The sequence below is a fragment of the Manis pentadactyla genome, chromosome 12, assembly GCF_030020395.1.
Source record: "Manis pentadactyla isolate mManPen7 chromosome 12, mManPen7.hap1, whole genome shotgun sequence".
In the NCBI taxonomy this organism is placed as follows: Eukaryota; Metazoa; Chordata; class Mammalia; order Pholidota; family Manidae; genus Manis; species Manis pentadactyla.
Genome location: NC_080030.1, coordinates 29,737,265 through 29,757,129, shown reverse-complemented (window position 1 = coordinate 29,757,129; position 19,865 = coordinate 29,737,265). Strand labels below are relative to the sequence as shown.

The following is a 19,865-nucleotide window of genomic DNA, read 5'->3' as shown; positions in this document are numbered from 1 at the left end:
ATTCATATTTTCCTGGGGAACAGCACAAAACTGGGCCACTAGGAAGTTTTTGTGTGATAGATTCTTAAAACCTTGGGGGAAGTACTGGTTGATAAAGTGTTGACATCCCTGGGAGAAAGGGCTCGTCTGGCCTTATAACCGTGAAACATGGGTCTTGAGGGACTTTCGGGTGCAGAATCAGCCCAGGCTCTGTCTTCAGCTTTTCTCACTGAGGATGCCATGTGGGCCTTTGGGGGCGTCCAGCTTCTCCATAAGTCTGACCAGGTGTGTAGCAATGCAACCCTTCCAAGCATCTGCTCAGCCCAAAGGACAGCGGGGCACAGGGTCCGGTTCTGGATGAGCAGCTGGGCTTGAGAACGGGCAGGGCTGGGCAGGGAAGCTCTCATGGCGGCTCAAAACCAAGATCAGAACCCAAGTGTTTCCACAGAAACCTAATAGGCCAAATATTTACTTGGATTCCACAGATAAGTGGGATTAACAGAGCGCCTTCAAGCTAAGCTGTGAGCTTTCTGTAGAATTGTAAATGAATTGGTGTGATAATTCCAATTCTGGCTTTGAAAAGGACAGTCTGGTGTCCTCTCTCTGCAAGTGTCAGTTTAATTGGCTGTTGGCTGTCTGTGGGCAGCAGTGGCCGCTCACCATGCCATGTGCCCCTTCGATGCGGCTGTCCCTGCACTGGGCCCTCCCTGTCCCACGGCTTCTGAGCTCTGCATACAACTGTCCCCAAGTAAATGGTGACCCTGTGCTGTGTCACGGAGCCTGCAGGCTGGGGTGGCCTGGCCAGGATTTATAGGGCAGCAGTGCAGAGACCTGGGAGGAGCCTGGAGTGAGAGCCGTGCGTCTCCCCGAGAACATGACTCACTGCGGCCCCACCCAAGGACCCAGGCAGCCGTAGTGCCCATGAGGCCAGGCTGGTGGGCACAGCCTCTGGTAATGCCTCTGGGGACAGAGACCCCCGTGACCATCCTGGGCCCCGGTGCTGTGTGCCTGCCAGACTGAGGGCTCTAGGGACCAGCTGTGTGTTTCCCTGCATCTCGCCGTGGGAAAGCCCCGTGCTGTGGGGTGGGGTCCCTGTTCCCTCGAGCCACATTGCTGCTCCTGCACTTTGCAAGACCTGGTCCATTTCACGGTGATGGAATTTTGATTTCATGGGACGTTTACTATTTCTCATCTAATGAAAATTCACTTCTTAATTGGTTCTCTAATTTTTTTTCCTGATTTCTTCTCATGTTACATATTTATTTGGCTTTTATCTCAGAAATAACTTTGTGCTACGGTCAGTGGAAATATTCTGCCAGGATGAACATGTCAAGGAGCTGCATATTCGCATCAGGAAGAGACTTCTCAAAGTATTGCCCTAACAATTGATAGAAGCTAAGAGAGATGGGTGAACAGGGGTCCAGGATGCTTGGGGATGAGTTTCCCAGAATGCTCATTACATTGAATTCCACCATGTCTCCCCATTTTTCTCATCCCGATTTGGACATGACACATACTGTTCCCAGTTCATTAGCGGTTAACTTTTGAGTGGAACAGCCATGCGTCCTTCACCAAGTCTAAAGGGACTTGGGGTCTCTGGTCCTGCCAGGCATGGAAGCGCCTCAGACCCACGCCGTGTGGTCAGTCGCTCACACTGGAATTCAGCACCAGCTCCAGGGCCCCAACAAGTCCTTGCTGAGTGACTGGACACTGCGGTCAGTTCGGTCAGTTCCCGTGTTCTCAGTGTTAATCCTCGTGATTCTAACCAAAGCTCACAAGCCCATTAAGTGTGGGTGGAATTCGCCTTGTGGCACATCCTGGAGGTGGGACAGCTTTGTCTTCCTGAACCTAACTCATTTTTTCCTTTTCTTTACTCAAAATGAAGCTCAGAGTCTTTGCAAATACAAATGAAAAGTACTCTGTTTTTGGACTGAAGTACCTCAACTGTGGAGTAAATCCTTAGCAGAAAGATAAGTGCATTTCACAGTCTGTAATTTATGCCACGATAAAAAATTATGTCAGAGGCACTGCTTTATTATTTCTTGTTTTTTAAGTGAATTGAACTTTTTAAGTTGACTTCTTTTTGTATCAAAGAGTTCTTAAAGCTTCCATTTGCTGTTAGTCTTGAGTTTCACGATGAATAGATATTTTCTTATTAAAAATCTTGGTTGCTTCACCTCATTTGAGGGATATGATTAAATTAACAACAAAAAGTAACCCAGGTTAATCCCCACTAACATCATACCACACACAATATAAGCAGCATTCTTTTAAGGCTGCTCAGCCCTGAGGATTCCTTAATGCGCTAAGCCTTTGCCCAGACACCTGTATTTCCTCTCTACCTCACAGCCTCCTGGTGTCTCTGGAGGACTGATGGGGTGGGGAAACCCACAGTGACCAGCTTCTGTGGTTCCCCTGGGCAGCTGGGCAGCTCTCCCCCTCCCCTCTCCTCCCGGACATACCTGCCCTCGGGCACCTGTGCTCTGCTGGGAATGCATCTGGCGACCCCACTGAGCAGGCTTTCTGCCACCCTGCCCATGGGCTTGGAGCTGGAGTCACTCCCAGGCTGGCCTGCTGCTTTCCTCTGTTCCTCTTAGTGGCCGGTCGGCCAGGGAGGCTCGCTTGGCCCGGACAGGGGCCGCTGTCCTCTCGGAGCCAGAGCACGGGGCCGCCTGCTGAGGGTCCCCAGGTGCCGCTGGTATCCATCACCTGCCTGCTGCCTCATCTCCCATTTTTCCCAAGGGAGGGAATGTTAACGGGATGGTGGTTTTTCTTGGGAGGCATGGTTTCCCCAGCAGTGTGGGTTCTCACCCAGCACTGCCTCTCTACCGGGTCCTCCTGAAGCAGTCTGGGTAAGCGTTTCTGGTGGGGAGCGCAGGGGAAGGGGTGCGGGTGAGTGGAGGGGAAGGCGGGGCTGACGCCAAGCTGGCTCCTGTAGGAGAAGCACACATGCTCAGTTACTGCTTGACCCTGGGCAGTGCCTGAACCCAGACCTCCCGGGATGGGACTCCAGCCCCATCATCTCCAGCACAGTGATCTTGGGGTGGTGCCCTGCATGGGGGGTGGGCTGATAATATGACCTTCTGGGTCCTGCTGCTTTAGGATCGGGAACATAGTGACTGTGAATCTCTTAGTCTCATGCAGTAATTCAGTAACTGTTAGATACTGTGATTTACAATACCTATGGTTCAAAATCAATATGTCTATATTGTAGCGTGTTTCAGATCAATGTCCAACAATCTCATTAACATTAAGGTACCCTGGCATACTAATTTCCAAATATTAAAACAACATTTCTTTCCATTACAGAAAAGAATCTGACATACTCTGTGTGTTCTATGAAACATGGAAAATTAACATACTTTACTTTGTACAGGTTGTCCTGGTGCCAAAAAGAATGAGTTTCTCACCAGCATTCTGGACGCGCTGTCTACCGACATGGTCCACGCTGTCTCTGACCCCTCGTCCTCCGGCAGGTAAGTCTCACTGGACCACAGATGTAGGAGCTGGGAGGAAACTCCAGCACCTCGAGAAATCTGAGAGGCCAGAAGTCGGAGCTGAGCCGGGAGACGTGGGGACCTGGCCGGCCTCTCTGGGCAGGGCTTACGGAAGGAGCCCCCCACCCCCGAGACACAAAGCCGCCACATGCACCCGGGACGGTCTGTTCAGAGGGTGTTTAATGGTTTAATGGGATTAAGCACGGAGGACGTTGTCATAACAGTCCTGGAATGTGGGGTTCCTGGTGGTTCCGTCAGATGGTGGTTAAGAGGGAAGGATGCAGGCGAGGGCCCAGGGCAGAGCCAGTGTAGACGGCTTCTACGCTTTACACTGCCAGGCTCGTGATGGGATTTTAAACATTTTGAACTAAAACATTCAGTTTCAAGTTTCTCAGAATTTGATGTATTTTTTGGGCAAAGTATATAATTACATATTTATTCTGGCAAAGTATAGAAAACACAAAATTTACTCTCTTAGCTATTTTGAAGTGCACAATTCAGTGGCATTCATCACACAGCACTATTCGAAATTCGACTTCCAAAACTCTGGAAGGTTTGCTCTGAGCACCTGAAGACATGCTGCACCACTGGGTCTGAGGCCTGAGCTTTGTGTCCTGGGGTGTTCTGTACATTTTCTGCAGCTCTTCCCTGTCTCCTTAGCTGACTGCCAGGATGAGGGGGCTCCCAGTGTGTGACAGACGTGGCATTTCAAGCACTGGAGCCTCCTGGGAATTAGAATAATTTATGACTTTATCGTAAGGAGCTATTTCTGATAGAGAATCTTACTGTCTTTATTTCCTCAGAGCACTGGCTTTCCTTGCTTCCTGGCCCCAAACCCTGACTATCTCATCTCTTCTAGCTGATCTCAAGCTTTCTGCTCTCCTTAGCTAAAAGGGTCTCCTCTGTGTCCCTACTTAAGGGTAAGAGTCAAGAAAAGAAAATAAGGCAATGCTAATGGGAAATATAATCAGGCAGTAAATTAAACTTAATAAAGTAAAAAAAGAAAATCACCTAAATTTCAAACTGACATCTCATATTCATGGAAAGTTTGCTCTTCTCTGAAAAGTTCAAATTGTCTCACAAGTCTGAAAAATGGTTGGTAGCATCAGAGTCCTATAATACCTGCAGCCTTTGATGTCTGACTCGTGGGAATGCGGGTTTGGAGGTGGAGGCCGGCCCTCGGATGCTTGAGCATTGGCCTCCGGCCTCCATTCAGTGAGCGCCTGGGACAGGTCCAAACACCTGACTCAAATCCAGGCCTTCGAGGAGCTTTTTACTTACTTGTATCTTAATGTTTTTACTTATTTATATCCTAAAATTTCTTTTTTTAACCCAAGGGAAATTATCTAGTTACCACTTTAAGATGTTTTTATTTGCATGTTTCAATATACCCAAGACACACACGATATGCCAATGGTTCCCATTTAAAGGAGTGGAGAACCCCAGGCCCCCGGTGCTCCTGATGCCTGGGGGCCCTGCCGGCTCACGGGGCACAGCGTCCATGACAAGGGGGCTTTTGTCCTCAAGGGCTGGTCAACACCAAGTGCGTAATTGGCACACAAATTCACTGTGTCATTCGCAATTTTGAGACCAACTTGAGACATTTTTGCTTAATCTCTTTTCTAACTTATTTTTTTAAAATTATTGTCTAAAGGCAAATGCGCACAGGCATAGGCAAGTAGACCATAAGCGCAGTAAGCATTTGGTGGGTGGTGGGCACCTTCTGTGGACAGCGTGGGCGGGCGTCTTGACAACCTCGTGTGTCCCCCAGGCTCTCGGAACCCGACCCCAGCCACACGCTTGAGGAGAGAGTGGTCCACTGGTATTTCAAGCTCCTTGATAAAAACTCCAGCGGGGACATTGGGAAAAAGGAGATCAAGCCCTTTAAGAGATTCCTTCGGAAAAAATCGAAACCCAAAAAATGTGTGAAGAAGTTTGTTGAATACTGTGACTTGAACAACGACAAGTCCATTTCCGTCCAGGAGCTGACGGGCTGCCTGGGCGCGACGAGGGAGGAAGGAGACGCGGACACGAGGAAGCGCCACCGTAAGATACCCTTCCCCTCGCTCGCTCCCAGAGGGCCCCACCTGCTTCCCACCAGCCCGCCTGCAGCCCTGGCCTGGGACGCTCTGCAGGCAGCGGGCACCCCGCGCCGGAGGGCGGGCCTCCCGGGAGCGAGGCGGGGGTGGGCCTGGGGGGGAGGGCCGGGGGGTGGGGCAGGGCGCAGAGCGCGAGCGTCTCCCCGTGCCCCCGACCCCCCGCCCGGGCTCCCTGCACGCTCCCGACGGCGGGGTGGGCGTGCGGGGGTTGGCAGGACGGCGCCGTCGCCACTGTCACCGTCCGAGGAAACCCGGGGCGCTGCGGCTGCAGAGCCGGGGTGGGCCCGCTGTCCGCTGCCTTAACCTGCAGCCCGCGGCCCCTGCAGCTCCCGGGGGCCTGGGGACGGACTAGCGGGGGCGCCCACTCCGGGCAGTGGCCCCAGGCTGCAGGCGCGCCCGTGGCTTGGGCCTCAGGGCCTGATTCTGGAGCTGCCTCTGTGGCATGTGCCGCAGCGTGTTACCTCCCGGGCCTGCAGGGTCGCCCCACTCGCCCCTCGCTCTCTCCTTGATGTGGGTCCCGCTGGGTCTCGGGAGACTAGTGACCGGCTGTGGTTGCGGCCCTGAGCGGTCATCACGGGGGTGAGCGCAGAGCAGGTGGTTGCCAGACCCCGAGCCGGAGGGCTTGAGGACACCGGCCCCTCCGCCCCGTGCGTCTGGTGGGGTGTCCGGACTGCCTCGCGGAAGCAGACTCTAAGTTGCCAGAGAGCCCAGGGTCTGGGGTGCCATGGGTGGAGGAAGTGGAGGCACAGCAGGGCGGAGGCCGGCCTTTTCCTTCCCACCGGCGCCCCTCCCTGGACGGGCAGCTGGTCCTTCTGCTCGCAAGGACCCCTTCCCTCTGCTCTTGTCCCGCGGCCCACTGACCCCCAGTAGGCCTCGCGCTGGGGGTCATGGGGCAGGTCGTCCCTGCTCAGGGGCACAGTCCTGCCCAAAAATGTCTTCAGGTCACACAGAATAAAGGCGGGTGCCCTCCGGGGAAGGGAGGGGGTGAGGCCAGCAGGTGGCTGGTTTTCTATAGAGTGCCGAGGTGAGTGTGACAGACTTCTGAGGCACAGCTCAGGCGGGGCTGGAGCTGGGAGCCCGCAGGTAGGTTCAGGCTGGACCCCGCAGCGCAGGGCGTTTCTCTCCTGGGACCCAGCACGCGAGCTAGCCTGGTCCCTTAGAGAGAAGCCCGCCCCACCTGTTTGCATGCTGCCCGTGGTGCGGCTCAGTCCGCCACCCCCGTCCCCCCAGGGGGCTTCATTGCTGGGTCGGCATGCGTTTGTTTCAGTGTCTGGAGTTGGTGCCCTTTGGAGCTGTGTAATCAGCCCCCGGGTGGCAGGGAACTCAAGGAGCCGGGTCCTGGGCTCTCCCGCTGGCTGTATGAGTGTCCAGAGCTTCAGCACGACGCACAGACCGGCCCGGCATGAGACGGGCGCACAGAGTCTCCCCAGTGGTTGCAGGGAGAGGCTTTCTTCTTAGATGGCATCAGTCATTCATTCATTCAGCAAAAACATTGAATATCCACTGGGAATGAAGGGATGGAGGTAGCAGCTGAGCCGCAGATGATTCACAGTGTGTGGGGAGGAGCAAAGAGCCATGTGATGTGCTGCAGGAGCAGCGGTTTGTGTAGATGGTTGCTGTTTACCGGGAGGAGCGGGCGAGTTAGAGAATCCCTGGGTGTGAGCTGAGCCCAGGCTCAGCAGCCAATGGGAGGGGGAGCTCTCCAGACAAACCCTGAGGGCGCTGCATGCCATCTTGACCCGACAGCTCACCTCTGCGTGGTCAGAGAAGGCGGCCTGTGCCGTGGCCGCCCGGCACCCCGGAGACCAGCCCCCTTGGGAGACCCTGCACGCCATGCGTGGGGGTCGCTCCTCCAGGAGTCCATAAGGCGGGTCAGCCACGGTTGCCCTCTGTGGAGGAATCCGGGTGGGAAGCCGGTCTTCCAAGGAATGCTGGCCATCCGTGCCTTGCCCTGGGGATGGAGCACTGTGGATGTCACAGGTCCTCCAGCACCCAGATGCCCAGCTGATGCCAGCAATTCCAGGGCACAATCCTGGCCCCCTACCCGTGGTGGTGACCAGAGGCGACCTCAAAGCCCACCTTCCTGTTAACACCAGCACTGTTCTCAGAGCTGGTTCGTGTACTCTGTCACTTAGTGTCCTGCTGTTTTAGAATACAGGGCATTACTAGAAAACCCAAGGTATAGTGAGGCCAGCTGCCATTAGAGGATAGGCCCTCAGCTCCCCAAGGGGGGCTCGGCCCACCAGGCAGGGCTGCACAGGGCGCATGGATGGTCCGGAGGCAGAGGGGGCGGGGGCACGGGGAAAGGGCCTCTCCTGCGGTCTCTGTGGGAAGGATGGGGTGAGGCAGGTCCGCAGGCTCAGGACGGGCTAGTCTGAATGAGCTCAGTGGGCTCTGGCACAAGGGGGCTGCCCTCTTTATTAGGATGGGGGACAGCTGTCCCACGGAGAGGTGGCTAGGATGTGGGTCCGGCTGACTGATCCGCAGTGAAAGGGGCGCTGCTGAGCAGGTGGTCTCCTCTGTAGGAACTGGCTAACCCTGGGAGGGGCAGTCTCCCTGGGGTCCGAGTGCCCCAGATGCCATGCATCAGATACAGGAAATAAAGACGCGGTTAATATACCTACTTCCAAGAGAATTGGCCCATCGAGGGCATTCAGACAGAATGACATGATCTCTTGTTGGACATGTTGAATTCCTCTGTTGCGTTGGAGGCATTTGGCTTCATCCTGCAGACAATTGTCATGAATGCAGATCCTCACCCGTAATGACTGGGCTGCATGCCTGCCTGAGACTGGCCCAGTTGCTCCTGTCAAGGTGGAGTAGAAACCTCAATTTGGAGGTCATACGGGGTTCTGAACAGCAGTGGGAAGTCTTGAGAGGAAACACAGTCCGTGCATCTTGCAGGGGTCAAGTGACTCCCAGGTGACCACAGACAGGACGGTCCACGTTATACAGGCTGAGGATGCTACCACTCTGCTATAGGCGGGCATGGGTTCTCCACAGCTTATCTGGGGCATGAGCTGAGGGGACACCTCCATGGGAAAATGCCATCTGCACGCAGGGGACATTTGCAGGTGAAGCAGATGCTAAGAGATGGCGCAGGCCGCATCCTCCCCCTTCCTGGCCTGATCTTGAGACTGTTTGGGGCCATCTGTGCAGCCCTGCGAGGGGCATGGGGAGAGCGGGGGTACATGACCCCGTTAGCAGGAAGAGGGCATGGAATTGTGGGTACAACGCTCTCTTGACTTGATTGCCATTTACTAGAGATGTTCAAATTGCTGCAGAATGTTGAGTTATCTTCTCTATGTCCCTCTGAATAAATTGTGCCCTAGTTTTGTCTTATTACTTAACTAAGAAGATAAAAATGATTCCCCACCTCCCAAATAAGCTGTAATTTGGTAAAAGTGGCAATTTGATCAAAATGACATTGGGGATTTATCTACATAATCAGTTAATTTTGCAACCCTTTTATTTTTCCCTGCAGAATTTCTCTAAGGTTTTTTCTACTTTTTTTCAATTTTATTATCAGCTACTTTGTCCTACTCTGTATGATTTGTAATAGTGAAAAGTCAGAGAGAACCAAATATTCAGGAGAGGATGCGCTGGGACCCTAAACATCCACCTGTTACCAGTTTCTTGTGTTCCCTTTGTTCTGCTCCCTATTTAACAATGCATTTCTTTATTCTGAAAAAGGTTAGAAATCAAATAAAGAAATGAGTATGTGACCTTTTATCTTCAGACATAATCAGACTTATATCTGTAGCTTTCCAAAAGAGTATTCTTTGCATATACACGTTTATAAATGCTGTGATTTTTCACTACAAAATGGGATCGTAATATATGTACTTTCTAATCACACTTGTTTTAAGCAATTACATAATATTTTGCATTTAAGTTACTGCAACTAAGACATATTATTGGGCATTTTGATCTAAACTTTCACTATTACAAAACATGCAAAGAAGAGAAGTGAAGACGATTGAGAAATGACAAAACCGAAAAGGAAATATTTCTGAAGAATTTTTAAAAATTCGCAAAAGATGACATGTCTCACGACCCTCCAAAGTGGTCACAAAACTCAGCAATTAAGAAATACTCATTTTTGACCATATTATCTTGTCAACCCAGTTGCCACGCTGGCTGCTTTTTTCAGGAATGTTGCCTTACAGCTAGGTTGTTGGCCATGTTACCTGGAAAATATCTGTATCATCTGATACTGATGATGTGCACTCTCCAGACCATTCCCGTTGGGTGTGAGGCGGCTGGGACCCGCGTGGCCCTTTCTCTCTGTGGGAGTCTCACCAGAGGGTGTTTTTATGGATGTGGCACAGGCCACATCCTTCACCTTGCTGGGATGGTTATATCAGCGCAGGAAGGTAAGGAGACCCTGAGGCCATGGGAGGGTGCTGAGAGGTGGGAGGGTGGCTCTGACAGGTGCCCAGGAGCACTGAGCCATACCTGGGGGACAAGGAAGGTACAGGTCAGGTGGACCAGTTAGGAGCTGCTCCGTGGAGAGTGCAGTGTTCAGGGTCTGGAGGTGGCTCTGAGCCTCCCACCTTGCTCTTCACACCTGCCACGTGCTGAAGCCATGGAACAAACCCTACGCATGAGCATCTCCCTGGAGCTTCTATTTCCCTTGAGAATCTGGGGAAGAACTGTTTCTTGCCAAGCATGTTAATGTCCGATGATTTAAATATAAAACCAAAAGATTTCCAAGAACTGGTGTTGGCCTGTTGCCGAGGGCCTCATTCCTGACTCCCGGTGGTGAAAGGACCCTCTTGCCAGGGAGACAGGGAGAAACACAGTTAAGAAGGCCTCCTTGGCTGGTGGACACTGCTTCGGAATTTATGGTAAAATGAAACATTCTTCTAAAGCTGGGCTAAAGCTTTTGTTAGAAAATGTTTACACTGTGACTTCTATGATCCATTCATCAGAATCTGTGCTTTCTCTCTATGTATATTTTCTCAGGCAAACAAGCTTGCTAACTGATGACACTGTCCTAAAGGGATATTGATCCCTCTCTGAAAAATTAAATAGAATCTTTCACTAAATGAAAAGTATTTAACTTTTAATAATGTCTTTTTCTTCCTGCTAGCCCCTAGAGGTAATGCTGAAGGCACTTCCAGTAGACAGGTGAGCAGATCCATATTTTCACCTTAATAATTTGCTGGTTTAATTATAGGCAATACAAATTCAGGGTCCTATAGATCTGGAAAGTAAAGTTCCTTCCAAGAAAAGAAATCGTCCAGAAGAAAAAGCATACCATATGTACACTCCCTGAGGCAGAAAATAGGCCGGCAAGAGTCTGTCAGAAATTATCAACTTCTTAAATCATCAACTTAAAGATTTTGCCTTCACTTTTTTTACTACTTGAAATTTCAATTATTTTGCTGTTTTTAGAAAAATGTCTGGGTCCTCTTGTTTGGTGGAAACTTTTTAAAAACAATTCTGCTGGATTTATGATTCACTTCTTACGTTTCGTTAAGGAGGTTTTGGGGGCAGAAGACCTCTGGGCACTCACGTGACGGCGCTTCTCATTAGGAATCCTAAGGAGGCAAGTCTTCTGCTCCAAGGAGGATTTTCAGTTTCCTGCTGTGTGATTATAAACATATTTCTGTGTTTCTGACTCTGTATCTCTGTCTATGTAATTAGAGGGGGTGGTTGTAGTGTATCCTCAGAGCCCATGCCACAAGCTATCCAAAGTCAGGAATATTTTCCAGAAGATAAACATGAGCTGTTTCATTTCTCCCTTCCTCAGAGCCAGGGGAAAATCTTCCTCTTTGAGGACTTCTCGCCAATTTGTTATTTATCTTGCTTCACCTGTTGGATGTCAGGCCAACGTTTCCTAAGGCCAGCAGCCCCTGCATTTGCTGTGAGTTAAGTGGAGACCCCAACACACACCTTGGGTGTAATTTAAAGCCATTTCATTAGAAAGACATGTGATATGGTTTCCTTTGCTTAGCAAACGTTTATGGTTTTAACTTTTTAAATCCTACCACACGTCGCTGACACTTCAGAAGAGGACTGGTTTGAAAGCAATCATGCCAGCTGCGCCCAGACTTCCAAATGGTTGTTCTCATCAGATAACGGCGGCCGAGCACGTGCTCTGCACTCAATCTTAAATAAACTCAATTCAAAACACAATCCTCACGCTTCAGCCTTTTCCCAGTACAAGAGACGATTGCAGCGTCTCCAGCTCTTTTTATGATGTCTGAGTGGATTTGCTGACTTGCATGCCATTATTTTAGTGGCTGATACTGCCAACTGTGATCCTGGGATTAAGTCCTCGTGCATAAGCCAGCTGTGGCGTGCACAGACCAGAGAACAGAAGACCATGAACATCGCTTTGAAGAATAAAATAGTGCCAGCCACCAAAATCTTTCACTATATGAGCGACCACAGGCAAGAAGTATTAAATGAAGGCAAGCGAGGAGGATGCAAAAACTGATACTTAATCAAAGTGAGCTGTCTTGGCCTCTTCTGCGGTCTCCACGTGACGCAGAGGGATCTGAGCCTCACCAGCAGGCTGGTGTGAACACTGGTCAGTTCCACGTCTCCCAGTGCTCTGACCAGCTTCAGTGACTGCACAGCACATTCATTCATGGCTTATCTTACCCATGAGTAACCGAGACCAAAGTCCCATCAGCTCGAGGCGGGAGACGCATTCCTCTGTCTTCTCAGCACTTCCTCTTACCTGTCAGGGGAATAAAAGCCAACTTGGAACCTTCTCAATGTTAAGTTTAATTCTCTTAAGTAATAAAAACAGCACCATGGAGAAACTTATATTGGTAGGAGTTGGTTCACTTGGAAAAATAAATCTGGAAGAGTATATATTGCCTCTCCTTTTCATTCTAAATCACTTTGAATTGGCAGTCAGGGCACAGAATTCCAGTAATTTGGTAAGCCAACTTCTCAAGTCACATTTCTTCTTGGGTAAAATAGTGAACGGAAAGGATGAAAAGAGAAATTAAGAAGTCAACAATACCTTTATTAAGTTGGAAGCATAAATTAGATGGTTATAATTATTTTTGTATAAGGAATCCAAGGTGATACGAGATTCTGCAGAACATGTAACATACTGACGCCACTTACAATGTTTGAGTAAATGTTAATTTTCTGAACCGATATGTTTTTCCTACTGTTCTGGTCATGGAGATGGGGGAAACTGTTAGAGTTAAGGAGTTCTGGAATGTTTGTGCTTTTACTAATTTTTATGCCCCAAATAGTCAATCCACTGTTCTTTCTTTTTTCACATCATTAAAAGCAATTTAAAATATTGCTGTGCTTCTTGTTGTCCCCAGATAGGTCCTTCCATCCCTAGGAAGCCAGCCTGGGCCCTCACAGGTGCGAGGTGCACACTTCTTAATGTATCTCTTTTGTCTTTTTTTCAGCCAAGAAAGCAAGGATAAGTGGCTCACACGTCCGAGGCGGTTCCTAGATGTGCAGGAGGCTCCCTCACCAAGCAATTAAAAAAACAAAAACAAAAACACATAATATTTGCACTTTGTACTTTAAATGTAAATTCACTTTGTAGAGATGAGATATTTAAACAGAATGCTTTAATCTGTGAAAACGGAAGGGTTGGCTTCAGAAAACTGATCACATACAATGTATGTGTCCTCTTTGACCTTCGAAATCTGTACTCGGTGGAGATGCATTTTGAAATGGATTTAAGCTTACTTTCTTCACCGTGTACATGTTAATGTCGTAGAGACTTAGAGGCTTTGCCTGAGGCGCAGGGCTCCCATCCTGCACCCCCAGCCGGAGAGGGGGGAGTTTGCTGCCTTTGAAATCTGCGGTCCTGGCAGCATTCGAGTCCGCGTCGTGAGTCCATGGACACGTGTGACCCGCTGCTGTCTTCTGCACCCAGCGAGCGAGTGCATGGTTTGTTCATTTCTTGGGATTTTGTGTCAGCTCTCTTTGCTCTCCGGAGATCCTACCCACGCAATGAGTTACGCAGCCACAAAAGCCATCCAGTGAGGACAGGCAGTGCCCTGGTAGCAAAGTATATTTTTCAGTCTTTGGTGTGCCTGCCTTTCCATTTCACGCCTCTGTCTGAGCTTTGCCTCAGGCTCAGTTTAATGCAGCAAAGGCTAGAGAGTGGTTCCTGCCATCCCGAGGCGGCACAGAGGGGCCCAGCGTTCAGAGAAGGAAATTCCATCACCGCGTGACCAGGCCTGCTAAACATGCCTGTCTGCCCTGCCTTTTCTCCTCCACTGGCATTACCCATCCACAGTGGTCCATTCTAGGGCCCACTGCAGGGCAAACTACCACCTGAACAAACTACGAACAGTGTCCTTAAGGAAGGCCTGGCCAGCGGCTCCCTGGATGTTGGTCACGGCAGCCAGGCAGTGCCCGAGGTCCCATGCCTTCCCCTTATTCATGTTTGAATACTCAAGGGCACGAGAACTTGCCAGTGGGAAATCCACTGGAGCCATGCTTGTGAGGAAAGAGCCGGGGACTGAACACCTGCACTTAAGCAGCAGAATGGCCCACGTGTGCAGCCGGCTGGTGCTCAGAGCCAGACCCAGACAGCGGTGGGTGCCGTTGGGAGGATGGTGTGTGTGTGGCAAGCAGTGACCCTATCTTAGCTCCAAACTCTGGTTGGAAAAATAATCTCCATGGCTCTAAATTCCCCAGTGTATGCCATGGAAAATGATCTCAGTGAATGGGTACAAAGATGTTTTATGAGGCTTCTTACATATTTAAACTGCAAAAGTGATAAAACAAGACTTTGGGGCCACAAAACCAGCTTGTGTGTGTGTCATCGTTGCTTAAGAAATGGTTCTGATCCTAAATTTACTGGATAATCTTTTATATTTCTGAGCTTTGAATTTAATCATTTTTCTTAGATTAAAATAAAATATGCTAACAAACTGGACTCAGTCTTTTCTTTCCAGCTAAATGCAAATTTTTATAATTGCTTAATTTCAAGGGTGTCTCCTCTCAGAGAGGCAAAAATAACACCTCTGGGCTGGGGGAGTCTGAATCCTGGCTGTGTCCCCAGGGCTGTGTGGCGTGGGACACGTCATTAACCTTTTCCTGCTTAAGTTCCCTGCTCTGCCCAGCGCGGATGCTGGGGAGGGTTGTGAGTTAGTAAGTGAGGTGCTGAGGGCCTGGCGGAGGATGCAAGGTTCGTCCGTTCTGTGTGAGATGGTCATCCACGCACTGAGCACCGACTAGGGCTGCTGAACACCCACCTCCTGCCAGGTGCTGGGGTGGATAATGCAACAGAGAAGACTGGTATTCTCGTCAAAGTCATCACCGCTCACCAAGCCATACAGCTAGAGCCTTATGCCTGCACTTCTCCCAGTCTCCAGACCCCAGGTCCCTTCTTTAGTTAAGCCCTTGTTACATTTTTGCCTGAACCATCACAGTAGCTTCTTAACCACTTCTGCTTCCTCCAGGATGCATCCTGTTCAGTCGCCTCCTGCACATGTTTCCTCTACTCAGAAAGGAGTGATCATTGTAAAACTCAGTCTTAGCATGTCAATCGTGCAGTGAAGGCAGATGGAATTAGGAGAAAGACAGCCATTAGGTAGGGATGAGTGGCTTGGACTGGGCTCTGGGGCAGGTAGGAGACTAAGGTGTCCAAGGAGGCTTGGACAAAGGCAGGTGGGCTGGAGGGGTCGCGTGGAGTTGGGGGACCAGAGCCCACCACGTGGTTTGGACCAAGTCCCAGGGCGGGTGTGGGCATGCCGCCCGCAGGAGGCCATGGCGGGTGTGCATAGCCGGGTCCCCTTTCCGGAGGTGTCTGCAGTCTGGCACATGAGCGGGTCCTCGGCCTCTTGGGAGCAAAGCTCCGTTTAGTAGCTGGATGGGCAGCAAAAGGGATGCGTGTCAGCATATGCATCAGACACGGACGAAGTGTGGGCGGCACTGTGGAAGTCAGGCGGGGCTGAGGCATTACCACATATCTACAGTGTGGCCTGTTCGCTATAAAACAGGCATTTGATGGTGTATGAACTCCAGTTTGTGTGTCAGGACTGCCCAGTATCAGGTGGTTCTGAATATTCCTCTCCAAGAGTGTGAAGGCCATGGAATGTGAACCCGAACCGCAGCGACACACGTCAGGCTGCACATCACAGGTCTTCACCTTCAGAGGGAGACTCCCAAAGGCCAGAGACGGGAGAATTTTGTCCAGGTTCCTCTGTTGTGGGTGGCTGACTCCATTTATAAGCAACAGGAGAGAGAAGCCAAGTCACAGCGACATGAGCCGTCTCCTCACTTAACAAGCAGACAGACGACAGCTGTGGGCTGACACCATGGCAGACCCAGCAGAGTCCAGGCGCTCCTGGGGGCTCTGCGTCCTCAGGACGAGGCCCCTGTCTGCACACCTGCTGGAGGCCTGTGTGTCCATGCACACCACCAGACGCACTGGAGGCCAGAGGGCCGGGGCAAGGCATGTGCCAGCTGCACGTGGCATGTTTTATGCCTTTTGGGCTTCCTGCAGACGTCCACACGTGCCACTGGCCACTGATACCCCTTCTTTCCATCCCCAGCTCAGGCCTTTGCTGCCCAGGACTGTGTGGCACTTCCCTCTGACGCTCCACGCACTCACAACGGCTGTTGTGCCATCTGTATAGTTTCTGTGAAAGAAGTGCCTTCTTTTCTGCCTTTTTCCTCTGAACATCTGAATGCTAAGTACCAACAGAGTCGACAAGCTAATTCAATTCATGTGTGTTTCCTAGCAGACAGGTTTTATACATCATGTTATTAATTTTTTTACTTCAGTACAAATATTTTGTTTCCTTAAATTAAAGTTGAAATTATGCTCAGTAAATAGATTGTTTCTTTGTTGGAAAGGGTGGAATTTTTATATTCCCTACCAGCCTGCTTTTATATGGCCCCTTCCATCTGCTGTGGCTGCTGCCGTTCTGAGGAAAGGTGACTTTTATTGCTTCCAAGGCTCTTGTAAGTGTGGCCTGGGGTGAGGCCCTGAATGTTTTCATTTAAATGTACATGCCCATGATTCTCTGAGTATTATAACAGAAGCACTAAGTTTTATGACTTAAAGTATGTCAAACTTTTTACTTTTTAATCTATGAAAATGGTCTTTCTAATTTGGTAAATAATTTTATTAACTGAGCCTTGTTATAATAAAAGAATCATTTTTATAAAAGTAAGATAACATAAAAAATTTAAGTGTGCTGTAAGGTTTGGTTTGGCAGTTTGATTTTTTTTTTTTTAAGTGTCACAAGAAATAGCAGCCCTGACCTGTGTAGGTCGCGCTCCAATCAGAGCGAGAGCTTAATGACAGACTGACTTCCCTCCAGCGGTGCATCTGCGCAATTTCTGCACATGGCCACCCCCAGACTTTCTGACACCGGACCATATAATCACTGAGGCTTTCTCCAGTCTGGGAGAAAGGAATAAACTAAATGCAGAATATATCAATTCTAATATTCAAACCTGCAGTGCAAAGCCGTTCTTCCTGGCGGCCCCCCTATGCATACCTTCACCTAATTTGGAATAAACCAGGAATGCTGAGCTTGGTGATGGAATCCTTCCTTCACACGCAGGCCTCTATTTTGTGAAGTCAACTCAATCATTTTCAGCTCCCCAGAGCGTGTGATGATCCCTGAAAGAGGCACCCAGACATCACTCTGAATGGACGGGTGAAAGCACTCCCATCGCTCTGTGAACATTCCAGGTACTAAGTAGGCTTTGTTTTAAGATTATGTCCTTTGTTCACCTATTTCTCTCAAGATTTAGTTGTTTTTACTGTTTATTTTTCCAAATGTATTTGCCTGGAAAAATATTTCTATTAAATGAAATTCTGAGAAATAAATTTAATTTACTTTTAAAATTAATTACTGTATAAACACATTCTGTCATTAATCACCATTGTCGAGACATGTTCCAGAGAAAGGAAAGCAATAGCTAACAGAAGGTGGGTGTCAGGGCTGGCGGGGGAGCCCCATCAGAGAGCATCTGATAGCACAGCCTGAAGTGACTGGGCCATCGCTGCGTGTCGCGGTGCCGATTCGGTCCTGTGGCCTTGTTCTGCTCAGGAGCGATGGCTGGGTGAGCAGAGCCGTGAGTCCCTCCAGGTTAAAGGGCATTGGGGCCCCTTAAGGAGGGAGTTGTGATATGAAAACCTCCATCCTTCCTGTCTTGTTCTAAGTCAAGCTCCCCATGCCAAGAGTATCTGTAGAGGATATGCTTCTAGTCACCATCTATTATACTTTTAACAAACATCAATTATGCCATTAAATTAGGTCATGATCAGGTCACCATTTCAAAAACCTCAGGCTTTCACAGCAAATAAAGACCTCATTCTTGATCAAACAAATATATTTCCCTCTCAGGAAGTTTATTTCCATTATCTTCAGTTCTATCTCTTAAGTAATAAGAACTCTTTTCTTTTGATTTTTTTTATTTTTCATATTCTAACTGTGACATACAGATGCCACTGAATAAATTTGCAACGGGCATGCTATTTTTCATGTTCTTTAGTCTTTCACACCTGAAAAAAGTGTAGAACTGATGTTCCTGTTAACCGCTAAGCATAGACTGTTTACAGAGCTGCTCTGGGGAGTGGGGCAGGGGGCTGCGTTCCATCTCATTGATGAAATGCACACTGACTACTAAAAGGAAGTTCCCAGCTGGTCACCTGTTGGCTAGGTTGGGAAGTGAGTGGGTGTGTAAGGCACCCAGAGCTTCGCTGCTCTCTCAGCAGGAGTCACGGTAATGCTATTGTTACTAATCCTCTTCTTTCTGGTCCACGTGGTTCTCAGCCCGGACAAGACTGTCTTCCTGACAAAGGAAATCCGTGTGTCCCCAGCTTCCCAGTGAGACCTGTCCCTGCTCCTGATGGTCTGTTTCTATGGCAGCTGGTGTGTGGCAGGGTGATCATCAAAACCCCCTTTCCTCACCCGATTCCTCTTCTCCACTCTAGCTCTCACATGTCACCATATTACGGCACTGAGCTGGACAGCAGAACATGACAAGACACGCCCTGTCCTCACCGTGTTCACTCGCAATGCCTCTGACACCCAGCGTGTGGGTGTCCACACCAGCAAATTCTCCAGTTCGCGGACCCCGTCTGGTGTCCTGCAATTTGGTTCCCTTCGGACACTAAGTACCCGGAATAGCACGGACCCCGCAGGTGAGGGGCTCAGCGCCCCAGGCCTGCCGCCACCCCACCTCCAGGTGCCAGGTGCAAGACCTGTGTTTCTGACCCACAGCCTATAAATGACGGGTTCCAACGACCTCCTCCCCAGGCTCCGTGAGTCACTGGAACGTCTCACAGAACCCAGGAAGCACTTCACACAGGATTACCAGTTTATTTAAAGGATCCCACTCAGGAACGGGTGGATGCAAGACGCGCACGGGGCTGACCCGGGGGCGCAGGGGGCGCTGCTCTCTCCCCGCCTCCGGGTCTGGAGCTGGGCAGAGGGAGTCAGCTTCGAATCAGGAATCAGCCTTTCTACCACCCTGATCTTGCAGCTACCGAGGGTCCTGACAAGAGTCACATTGTCAAAATAATAAAAGCCAGAGCATGCGTGTTGTAAGCAGGCTGGGCAGCCAGAGCTGTGAACTAGCCTCGTGGCAAACAGAAGAAAGGCACAGCCTTCAGGTTTCCACCGTTCTCTTCCACAGGCTCTGTGTGCTTGGAACATGGAATCCCCATCAGATGGCAATTAGTTTCTTCTAAAGAGATGGAGGGAATGTGTGAGGCGGGGATTGGTTAGGTGATTTCATCCATTCTTCTGTAGTTCTGTATTTACCCATAAGGAATGTCTTGAATCTGTCACACACCCAAGCCAGGATTAGGATACATGTGGCTCACTTTGGGGGGATTGTGAACAGCTAAACTGTGTGTAGGAAAAGCATGGTCAGAATCGACAGGGTAGACTGACTACCTCAGTGTAGGAGACGCCCAGTACCTGTTGGCGGTAAGCGGAGGGGGCGTCGCTCAGTGGGCTGCCTGGCCCTGCACCTGGGGAAGAGGGCGCAGCTCCCACATGCTCTCGAGAGCACAGGGGCACCGGCCCCACACCAGAACCGCTGTCCCCTTGGCCCTCACTGACAAGAACTGTCATGCATTGTCAGGTAAAATCCACATCTGATCTCAGAGTTATGATTCCTTCCAGGTCCCACTGCTGGAACTCATCTGTATTTTCGGGGCAAGTTATTTCACATTTTGAATATGGGAATTTCTATTGGCACAATGCCTGGCCATGTGGCTCCCAGGTCAATAAAGCAGCTGCTGCCAGTGTCTGCCCCATGTCCTGGGTCACCTGCCCACCACTGAGATTGCCCCTGCAGGACTGGGTCCTGCAAA

At 49.9% G+C, this 19,865-nt stretch overlaps 1 protein-coding gene across 2 annotated transcripts in view; it reads left to right on the top strand.

The window, feature by feature from the left end:
- SMOC2 (SPARC related modular calcium binding 2) overlaps window positions 1-14,456 on the top strand; it is a 136,345-nt gene extending 121,889 nt beyond the window's left edge. For both annotated transcript variants that reach the window (XM_036926507.2, XM_036926508.2), the window contains exons 10-13: window positions 3,356-3,455; window positions 5,248-5,522; window positions 10,671-10,708; window positions 12,967-14,456. In XM_036926507.2, coding sequence (XP_036782402.1) covers window positions 3,356-3,455; window positions 5,248-5,522; window positions 10,671-10,708; window positions 12,967-12,984 — 431 coding nt within the window. In that variant the 3' untranslated portion in view covers window positions 12,985-14,456. The remainder of the gene's footprint in view (window positions 1-3,355; window positions 3,456-5,247; window positions 5,523-10,670; window positions 10,709-12,966) is intronic.
- Window positions 14,457-19,865: the final 5,409 nt, after the last annotated feature.